This window comes from Nuphar pumila, chromosome 2 (assembly GCF_984573655.1).
Source record: "Nuphar pumila chromosome 2, dmNupPumi1.hap1.1, whole genome shotgun sequence".
NCBI lineage: Eukaryota > Viridiplantae > Streptophyta > Magnoliopsida > Nymphaeales > Nymphaeaceae > Nuphar > Nuphar pumila.
In genome coordinates this window covers 94,655,872-94,667,215 of record NC_143250.1, presented here as the reverse complement: position 1 = coordinate 94,667,215, position 11,344 = coordinate 94,655,872, and the positions used below count along the sequence as shown (strand labels likewise).

General features: G+C 37.4%; 1 protein-coding gene across 5 annotated transcripts; it reads left to right on the top strand.

Moving 5' to 3' along the window:
- The first annotated feature begins 220 nt into the window (after positions 1–220).
- Positions 221–11,326, top strand: LOC149846200 (mitochondrial thiamine diphosphate carrier 2-like). 5 transcript variants are annotated; one of them, XM_089996244.1, is made up of 8 exons: positions 221–404; positions 1,071–1,204; positions 2,774–2,890; positions 3,137–3,248; positions 4,859–4,986; positions 8,284–8,436; positions 8,897–9,046; positions 10,999–11,326. In XM_089996244.1, the coding sequence occupies exons 2-8, from the start codon at positions 1,088–1,090 to the stop codon at positions 11,215–11,217; spliced, it is 996 nt and encodes a 331-aa protein (XP_089852370.1). In that variant the 5' UTR covers positions 221–404; positions 1,071–1,087; the 3' UTR covers positions 11,218–11,326. The 5 variants fall into 5 exon arrangements, with proteins under 5 accessions (XP_089852370.1, XP_089852374.1, XP_089852372.1 ...); XM_089996248.1 differs by having other exon boundaries at positions 300–404; positions 1,078–1,204; XM_089996246.1 differs by having other exon boundaries at positions 325–404; positions 1,045–1,204.
- Positions 11,327–11,344: the final 18 nt, after the last annotated feature.

Below are 11,344 nucleotides of genomic sequence, written 5' to 3'. Positions count from 1 at the left end.
AAAAAAGTTAACCCGTTTCGCGGTCAACATGAAAACCTTTTGCCTTAGCTGGCAGCATGTTGTGAATGAACTTGACCTTTGGGTGGTTTCAAAAGTAAAGCTGCACCTCGGATGTTGATGTAGAATCGTAATTGTTTGGTTCGATGAAGGGCAAGAACGTAACTTACGCCATCCACCATTACCTTCTTCCTCTCCCTCTCTTTTTTATATTGAGAGAGTCGGGGAGTCGTTGGATGTTTGCTGTTGGCTCTCGAGCAGGCAGAGAGAGAGACAGAGAGAGGGGGGGTAGGGAGGTTGAGGGAGAGGGGGAGGGAGGTTGTGAGAGGGAGGGAGGTTGATCGTCTTCTTCTTCTGCTTTAATTCGTACACTCGTCAATGGAGAAGCCCTCCTTCCCTCGATCCAGGTGAATAACCAAAACTCTGCTCTCTCTCTCTCTTGATGATGATTTTTGTTGGTATTGGTTCCGTTTCGGGTTAGGGTTAGATTTTTTCCCGTTTTTTCTTCTGGTAGGATTAAGATCACAGCTCTCTCTGTCTCTGTCTGTCTCTCTCTCTCTCTGGATTCTTGTGCCATTTCGAGTTTAGGGTTAGGGTTTATGTATCTCCTTTCCCGGTGTCCTTTCTTGCTGGTAAATCGCGCACGTGAAGCATGTCGATGCTGATTTCGGACGGATATCTGAAATCGCTGTCTGAACAATGAGGCTCGGTTGTGTTTAGGAGAGTTTTTTTTTTTACATTGGGGAGCAAGGAGAAACGGCGCCGCGTTTGAGGAACAAGAACGTTGTGAGAATTGTGTGATCATACTCTTGCCATTTAAGGAACAAGGGAGTCGGAATGTAATCGATGGTAGTTTGATCGGTCAGAGGTCAGGGGTTGCCTTTCGGATTTTGTTCTCGTTCAGTAGTTCCTTCAATCTCGAAGCATCGAAAAATAGGTGAATTTGTGTAGGTGAATTTGGTGCGTTTTGGTTCTGCACTTGCTTAGTGTTATTTTGTTGTTGTTGTTGTGGTCTCTTTTGGTGATGGTTTGAAGCGGTTCATTTAGGTGCTTGGTTTTGACATTTGAGGTAGATTTTAGATTTTGGTGAATGGAAGAGCCTGGGAAACTGAAGCGTGCGTTGATAGATGTATCCGCCGGGGCGATAGCAGGTGGCGTCTCGCGAACGCTGACATCGCCGTTAGACGTCATAAAGATAAGATTTCAGGTCTGTTGCTCATTTAGTACATGTCGTTCTTTTAAATTGTTTTGTGTTGTTCTCCTATAGAGTTGCAACGAGGATTGCTTCAATGTATGCTCTCTTGAATATGACGGGTTGTTTTTTAGCAATCTCTCTTTGTTATTATCTCTCAATTTGACCTCCTGCCTTGTGGTTTACTCTTTAGCGGGCTCGCTTTTTTCCATAATGGTTCTTTCTCCCCGTGTTTTGTGTTAAGTGGGTGTGTTTTAATGCTTGTTTTCATGGGAACACTCTTGTTATCTAAACTATTACATGTTTTTAATGTGGCCAATTTATGGTTATCAATGCATCTTGATCACCTAGGCTTGTGAAAATTATAGTACCATAAATAGTTGCTCTTGATATCGTCATGATCCAATCACCTCCATCCATTCCCCATGTTGTGCTCTCCATCTCTATGATGCACAGATCTTGTGGATGAAACATGATATTTCCTTGTTTTATTGTCTATTCTAGCATGCATATTTTAGTGATGCGATGGATTCTATTAGACACCATTGTACATTGTATAGGATTGAGGTTGATTATGGTTTACATTCTATACTTGTAAGTCTTGTAGAAAATCCTTCCCTGGATTTGTAAACAGAGGGAGAAACACTAGGTACAAGGGGGATGCTAATTATTATGCTTCGTCGAGCAATTTTAATGAGGGTTGTGCTCTCAGAAAAATATAAATGAATGTCACAGTCATTGGTTGAACAAATATGATGATTACTAGATTATGCAGTCCCATAAGAAGCATGACAATTTATTGGAAATGATAGGAAGAAGCTCGAATTGTGACTCTTCATGATTTTTGTAATAGAAACTGTGTGAAGCCAAAGTTTCTTTATTCTCGTTGTCCTTTTTTTTTTGTTAGAGACCATGGCGTGCATCTCAGCTTTCTTTGATCAATACTTAGTGTTTCAAACTAGTCTAGAGTTCCAGGCACCTTGGGCAGATTATCCTTACAGGTAGTTGGCTCCTGTTTTGCGAGCTATGTTGTTTGATTAGGCGTGAAGAGGTCCTCCGGCATCAATTGCATGGCTGTACAGCCACCTAATTCATTTTTTCTTGAGATAGGGCACCAATGCTTGAAACCTTGACCAGCATCAATTGCATGGCTGTACAGCACCAATGGAGAAGAAGATAAAACTCTGTTCTTAGTAATTGTGACTTTCTTTTTAAGGAATGGATTTCGTTAATTCTTATGTGCCGTTTTAATCATTAATGTACAATCCATGTATGGCAGCTTGGACAGTTTTTTGGTAGTTGTGGTAATTATGTCAATAAAAGGATTGTAGCATTCCATCCAGACTTGATTTGATCAATTTATTTTGTTTTTTTTTAATCAACAAATTAGTCCTGACGTGTTGGATGAAAATTAGCGAGACTGTATCCATCCATTTATCTTGGTTTGAAATGCAGTATGATGATTGAGAAGATCTAACAATGTGACATGCATACATTCACTTATCATTTTCATTATTGGCATTTGTTATAGTAGAATATATGACTAACAGAAACTTGTCTTGTTGTATTGATAATGATTAACAGGTTCAACTTGAACCTACCTCTTCGTGGGCTTTTCTTCATAAGGAATTGTATGGGGCATCTAAGTATACTGGAGTTCTACAAGCAACAAAAGATATCTTTCGGGAAGAAGGTCTTCCGGTATATGTCCTTTCTTAAGTTAGTATTATATATCATGAAAAGTTTCATTTACCTATACTATTGGACTATATTGAACATATTTTTGGGGTTTGATATGATCATTTTTATTCAAAACACAATAAGAGTTATGGATCCGTTGATTTTGTTTTGGACAAGTTCACAATCTGTGTTCTTGTATGCAGAGAACTGTTTCTTTTCTTCTTTATTTCTTATACCACATTTAGACCTAGATTACTATTTATGCAGGGGTTCTGGAGAGGCAATGTCCCTGCACTCCTTATGGTTATGCCCTATACGGCAATTCAGTTTACGGTCTTACACATGTTGAAGACTTTTGCAGCGGGTTCATCTAAATCAGGTTATCTTCAATGGAAATTACGTTAAAACCTATGAGCGTATGCTATGTAAAACGATTGCTGGAGTCAGCTCTGTTTTCTATTGCATGTGATCATATTCAGAAAATAGGGGTGTTTTCTGCCTAAAATTAAAATATTTTAAAACTATGTGATAACATGTTTAGATTAATGATAGTAGTTACAGTGTATTTCTGACCCAAAACTGAAATATATTTGAATTATCCTATGACGTGTTTGTAATGAAGTAAGCGAAAGCGAATACAAAGTGTTTGAAGACAAAAGACAAGCCCACTAAGGGACAATACATAAGCACAAAAGTGCATACAATGGCTTACAATGAGCCAAAAAATAACACAAGGACATATATATATATATATATTATTGATATCATATGCTTGGGAGAAGCATGAAAAATAAGTGGGAGCAAACAGCCCCTATATATGCACAAATAGGGCCCTGGGGAGCCCCAAAAGAGACGTTGGGAGCTCCCAACGGTCATAAATATGGCTGTTGGGATGGTCCCAATGGTCATAAATATGACCGTTGGGATGGTCCCAACGTCTCTATGGTCTTTTGAGTTTTGACCATTGACCATAGAGCCCATGAACAATACAAAAAAAGACAAAAATAAAATAAAGAAAAATAAAAAGGAACATAAATACAAAAACTGTTCCTAATGAACAGCACCTATTAATATATTAAATTGCCACAAAATGACAAAAGCCTTTCGGCACTTTCCTTTCTACAGCTGTTAAAGCCAGGATTTTGGTATTAAAGGTACAACTATGAGATAGGCAAAACTATACTATTGATCTGTTTCAGTGGACTCTATAGACAATTAAAACTATCATCATACTGTAACTAAATCCGTAATCTAAACACTGTTAAATTATAGTTATATATTCATATATATATGTATATATAACTGTGTCTAGTGATGTACTTTATTTTGCTCATCAGGGGACATACTCTGTACCTGGAATTTATGTGCCTTGTAATGATGAATCTTTCGGCGGAAGCATGAGCAGATGATTCGTAGGAGATTATGGCGTCGGCGAAGGTTTAGGTGCTTGTAGAAATACACAGCTTTTCTTTGTCTATGTATCAAGAGCGAAAAGTGACTCTTGTTGTCAATGCTGTAGACTTGAGAAAGTCAACTGCTTCACAGTTTTTTCCCATGATTGATGGAAAAAGTTGTAAGAAACCCCAAAAAATCAAGCCCAGATAAACAAATAATTGAACACATCCTTATATAACTTTGCACATTGCAGGATGGTGTAATTAGGCAGAATAAGTGTGAGTTATTATATTCTGAATATAGTGTAGGCTTTATGGTGTGTTGGATTCTCTCTCTCTCTCTCTCTCTCTCTCTCTCTCTCTCTCTCTCTCTCTCTCTCTCTTCTGGAGGGGGGAGTCTGCGTCCATTGTGCACAGGTGCTTGCTTTCATATAGGTACATGATTGTTGTCTATGTCAATTGTCTAAACAATCTTCATATAAAAAAATATTGAGTAGCATTGTTTTGTAAGTTAACTTTCAGGCTTCTTCTTTTTACCCTTTTGTTGTTTTTCATAGTTTGCTGATTAGATTTTCTTTTTGTAACTTCTTCACAGTGGATCATGTTCGTCTGAGTCCATATTTGTCTTATGTTAGTGGCTCTTTGGCTGGGTGTGCAGCAACCATTGGATCCTATCCGTTTGATCTTTTGCGAACCATTTTGGCTTCACAGGGAGAGCCAAAGGTATGCTCCATCAAGAATCTTTTACTACAAGTTTTTGTGGATTTCCAGTTTCTAAATTTGGAGCCAACAATAGGTCAATAGCACATTGCACTTCGAAACACCATGGTTCCTGGAGCTGTCAATTTTGAGTGGATTGCTTCACGCTAATGAGTTTTGTTGCATTTGATATTAGATGAACAAAATAAAACAAAAAGAGCTGTGCATTTGACTGAAGCAGCTGGAAAACATACTGTTTTTTAATAAAAAAAAGTGACCTACAGCGGACTCCATTTTAGATCTAGTAAAATGATATCTCCTTTTGTGCTGTCAGTGTTTCTGTTCCATGGCATGTGGACTAGCATAGTGACATTTTTTATGTATTGCCTACCCTACATCTGTAGTTGTTGAGGGATGCACTGTAACTTTCTAAAACATTTTAGCTCTCAGAAAAATTAGTAAAACTATAGAACACTGTCAATATTATAGAAATCGCAGAATGGATCCTGATGATGTGAGTGCTTTTCAAGGCTCATTCTCAAGCCATGATAACTCCTCTGTACCATTTCTTGTGGAAAGTCCAAAACACATATTTCATTAGTCTACCACTACCAGCAAATATTTTCAGTATACCAGTTATTTCTCTCAGCAAGACATCAAGATTAGGAGAGGAATGAGAAAACAGCAACATAATGAAGTCAAGAGCCTCAACTCCAGTTTTTCTTGATCGTGTCAGTCATGCTGTATATTGCTGTCATATGATTGGTGTTCTATTTTGTCAGTCAGCCAGTGGAAACTTCGTCTTAAAGGATTTATGATGACCCTTACCACAGTGATTCAGCCTGTTATTGGAAGTCATGCCTTTGTGTGTTTCAGTCTCCTATCTTAACATTTAGTGACCTTAAAACTTTTGTTCAATGAATTTTATGAAATCTGTAGTCTTGATTATTGTATGCTGAAGAATAGAGGCTAAAGTCCATGCAGTCAAATATATTTTATTCAGTGCTATGAGCCTATGGGTTCACAATAGTTTATTTGATTAAAGTTTGCTTCCATTGAGAAAATACACCATCCATTGGTTTCTGGTGTTAAGTGCCCATATGCTAGTTAGTAGGTATCTTCACTGACACATTATGCCAGACATACGCCTTCTTGATTGCAATGATGGTCGATGCCCAAAATTTCTCTTTGAAAGTATGGTTGTTAAGGGCATCAAGATCAGATATTGCAAATGGTAGATTCGAAGATCACTGGGCTGATAGCTAGTTAGTGGTTGGCTCAGTATGTTGGGAGTGATAGCGGTTGTCATAGTATTAATTAACTCAAGTGGTATCATTGTTGAATTGGTAAATGAAAAAAAAATGCTAACGTCATGAATTAGTAATTGAAAAAAAGTGGCCACAACTATCTGTATTTTTTAGAGGATCTTTTGATTGAATGAACCCAAGTGATTGATCATTGATGTTTGCACTGAAGCCACACATCTGGGTTCAAATGATCATGAAGAATATTACGGAGTAACAAATTAAATGGAAGCTCAAACCCAATGCATGATTATGCTGATGGTCACTGGATCATGGCTTAGTAGGTGCCTGAAGATGCCTAAACTAGTGCACAATCAATTTGACTACTAGACCATAGTGTGCACTAGGTGACCCATCATGTGTCATGATAAAGATTAGAGAATCTAGTGGTTAAGCCCTGCCATCACCTATTTTGAACTTTGTGGTAGCTTGAAACCGGTATAATGTATTGGTCCTCCTATACACTTGGACTGGCCCCAAACCATATATGTTATCAATGCTGTGAAAAATCAACATTCTAAAGTACAGTGGAAAGGAAATGCAAAATTCAGCCTGGATCCTACTATGATGTCAAATGCAAATTATTAGAAGTGTCCAACTGGCATGGTTTCCTTTATGGTTTCTAATATTTTCAACCTCATGGTTTAAGTGGGAATTTCAGTATACTTGTTACTGGGTGTATCATAAATTTGTTGAAATTCAATAAACTTTTGGGGGTTTCCAAGTGTTATTGTTCTTTTTTTATAGAACAAACTGATTTTTATAAGAGCAAAAAAGAAATAAAAAATAGCTTTCTAAAAGAACAGTCTAAGCTTTGAGTTTTGAACGTAGGAAGCTAGTTCTTGTTATATCATGGTTTTGATCCTTTTGCAAATATTGTGGTAAGCAAAATAGTTGACCCAAATTCAATTTGGTTTGTAGATTCAACCATCTTAGCCTGTGCTTCAAATCCTGAAGCATAATGAAAGCCATTTTTTTTTGGGGGGGGGGGGGGGGGAGGGTTTGTAGTTCCCGTTTTTATCTGGAGGGACTAAGCTTTTCTTTACTTCCGGTTTCTTTCTTGGTTTGAACCTAAGGAAACTGTGTGTGTGTGCCTGTCTGTGGAGAGAGTTATGAGCTTACATGTCTTTTAAACTTTATTGGATGCTTACAGCACCAAAAATTTTTCCTCATAACAAATTCTGGAATACCGTGGCAATTCTTTATACTAATTTTCATTGCTGGGGGTAAAAGGTGTATTCTATGGTTTGTTTTTTATTTTTGTGTATGTAAGCCATCTTTTGATACATTTTTCTTCTTGAAAATTCGCTAAAATGCTGTGTGGTGACAATTGATGAAAGACCCACCATGGCACCAAATTTTGTACAATCGTGGAAGACCTATCATGGCATATCAAATTTTGTTATGGCCAATAAACTTCTTAACATTGAAAATAGGCTCTGCCAGTTTTGACAGTATCCATGTGTATGTGTGTGCATGCTCGTTCGTGTGTGTGCGCGTGCGTGTGTGAGAATTTTTGCTAAAATGTTGACATATTGCAAGGCTAGTGTTGAAATAATTTGGTTTTCTCCCAGAACAGAATAATATAAGAATTTGGAATAACATATTTGATTGTCAATCTACCATATTTCAGAAAACTTTAGGTTTGGCTGCATAAAGTCTCCCTATGGATATTAAAAAAATCCTTCTGTATGAAAAGAGCCTCAATTTGAAACGCAATTGGTAAGTACTGTAGGCTGGACTGACATTGATATGTAAGTTGCTTGGTTAGCAAGTGACAATATTGGAGGATGCATATGACACTATATATATTTAAAATCAAAAGTGTACATCATTTCATTGATAATTTTGTCCGATCACTTTTCTTTACCTTTTTTCTGTAGTTCTTAGAATCAAAAGTGTATATCATTTCGTTGATCATTTTGTCTGATCACTTTTCTTTACCTTTTCTCTATAGTTTTTACGTTTCTAATTGCTTTCAGGGATTCTGAAATGAAATAAATGTATTTTGATTTAGGTCTATTCAAACATGAGATCTGCATTTGTTGACATTGTAAGCACACGTGGTTTTCGGGGTTTATATGCTGGACTATCTCCAACCCTTGTTGAAATTATTCCTTATGCTGGTCTCCAATTTGGTACCTATGATACATTCAAACGCTGGGCCAAGGTATTGTTCTGCATGAGTTTTTGCAAAACTTCCTTTTGTCATGCTGCTATTTGACAAATTATTCAAGCCAGATGTATATTCAAACATTGGTGTCCGGGACCAAGGATCTTTTGAAATTAATCCTTTTAAATCTCCCTCTTTGTGTTGTGTTCTTTAACAAATTGTTCAACCTTGGATGTACTTGACTCTGTGTATTTTTCAAAAGGAAACGATCAAAACTATCTAGAAACATTTAGACTTGGTGAAACTTGGTGGTGTTCACGCCAATTTGTTCTGCATGGTTGATAAAACATGACAAACCCCTGGTTCACAGTGTCACGGTGCCTGTCCTTCCAGTAAAGTTAGGTTTTATACATGCATATGAGAGAGAGAGAGATGCAGACATTGTCATAGAGATGATGGATGCTTTTCCAAGTCCCTTTCAATGCCTTCCTAAGCTCTATATCTTTGATGTTTTCAGATGTGGAACCAATATGAATCTTCCCAGCCAAACTCAAGCCGGACAGATGACAGTCTTTCAAGCTTTCAGCTCTTCCTGTGTGGTTTAGCTGCTGGCGCATGTTCCAAAGCTGTTTGCCACCCTCTAGATGTGGTTAAGAAGAGGTTCCAGGTAAGTGATCTTTGATGTAATGTTACTCATGGAGTACTATGTATGGTCAATTTTTGAAGCATATTGGTTCTTCATCATCATAATTTACACAATCAAGTTGTCATCGTACATGTTAATATAAAAGGAGTGCATTTTTCTAAATGATATCGGAAAATTTGTCATTCAAAAATTGAAAAGTAACAAAAAAAGAAATGGTGTTAGTATTTAAAAATATGTATTTTTTATTTTATTTTTAATTTGCCAAGAGTTTCCCGGTTTTATTTCAAGAAAAAACACATTTTTTTGAAAAATATTCCAAGATATTCCCTCACCAAGAATATCCCAAGAATGAGATTTGTGACTATGGGGGCCACAAATTCTCTCTTTTTTTTTACAGGAATGTGGTTGATGATCCATATGCAAATCTTTGTTCCTCTTTCTATTTTTCTCAATAAGTTGTCTAAGAAGATGTATATCTTTCATAGTTGATCTTCCAGGCATAAAACCAAATTGATTCTCCGATATCATGACAACCTTCCTCAACCTAGACTCAATCACTCTCTCCCAAAGTTTCATAGTATGACTCATGAGTTTTATACCACGATAGTTTGTGCAATCTTGTATATCACCTTTATTCTTATACAGAGACACCAAAGTACTCTTCCTTCACTCATTAGGCATCTTATTTGTCCGCCAAATCTTGTTAAAAAGATTTGTCAACCATTCTAAACCTTTCTCTCCCAAGCATTTCCAAGCCTCGATAGGTATACCTGAAATCAATTCAAGAAAATGTGTCGTGGTGTATGTTGTTTGCTGATGATATTGTTTTGATTGATGAGTCTAGAGCTGGGGTTAATGCTAAGTGAGAATTATGGAGACAGACATTGGAAGCAAGAGGTTTTAAGTTGAGTAAGAGTAAGACAGAATACATGGAATGTCGGTTTAGTAAGCAACGAAGTAGAGATGGGAGTGTAGTGAAGCTTGGTGAGCAAGAAATACCGGTGGATGATTGTTTCAAATATTTGGGATCTATCATTCAAAAGTATGGAGAAATTGATGGAGATGTAAATCATAGGATAAAGGTTGGGTGGATGAAATGAAAAAAAGTGCAACTGGAGTGTTGTGCGATCGTAGAATGCCATTGCGGTTGAAGGGAAACTTTTATAGGACGACTATTAGGCCCGCTTTACTATATGGTACGGAATGTTGGGCTGTCAAGAGACATCACATTCAAAAAATGAGTGTAGCTGAGATGCGTATGCTGAGATGGATGTGTGGAAATACAATAAAAGATAAGATTCGGAACGAGGAGATACGTAAGAAGGTAGGCGTTGCACCCATTGAAAATAAGATGAGAGAGAATCGTTTACGGTGGTTTGGACATATTTGGCGAAGGCCTAATGATGCTCCAGTTAGAAGGATGGAGAAATAAGAAAATATATTAGTTAAAAGAGGTCGGGGTAGGCATAGGAAGACATGGATGGAGGTGATAGGAAAGGATATGAATGCTTTGAACCTCACCGAGGACATGGCATTGGATAGAAATGATTGGAGGAGAAGGATTCATGTGGAAGACCCAGAATGATTTTCTTTTTTGGTTCATATCGCCAACCCCAATTGTTTTGGGATGAAGGCGTAGTTGTTGTTGTTGGTAATGTGGTTGATGATGACACTGCACACCCTCTTCTATTACTCTAAGGGTACTTTTGGTTGTGTTTTTGAAAAGTGAAAATAATGTTCAAAAGAGATTCAATTTTTAAATCTCACTTTTGGGGTTCTGTGCCAATGAGACTTGATTTTGGGGTTATGTTCCAAAAAATCTTGTTTGGTTGCTTTTGAGGTATTGTTAAAGAGATTCACTTTCTAAATCTCATGAGATCGAACCAAATAAGTCAACGCCCCTTTTTCGTATCTCGTGATCAATAATTTTGCCTGCCTGATACATCATTTTTATTTGGTGTTTCATCTTGCAGATTGAAGGACTACAAAGACATCCAAAATATGGGGCACGAGTTGAGAATCATGCATACAGAAACATGTGGGATGCACTAAGAAGGATCACAAGAGCCGAAGGTTGGGCAGGTCTTTACAAGGGCATTTTCCCATCAATAATTAAAGCAGCTCCTGCAGGTGCTGTAACTTTTGTTGCGTATGAATACACATCCGATTGGTTGGAGTCTGCATTCACCTGATCTCCACTACCACCATTTTCTTTTTCGTCTCAAATTTTTTAGTCCATTGTAACAGCAACAGCCGATTCTATTTATTTCTTCCAGAGGCAATTTTTTAGACATGCAAAAACTGCTCATTGGGCTCTTA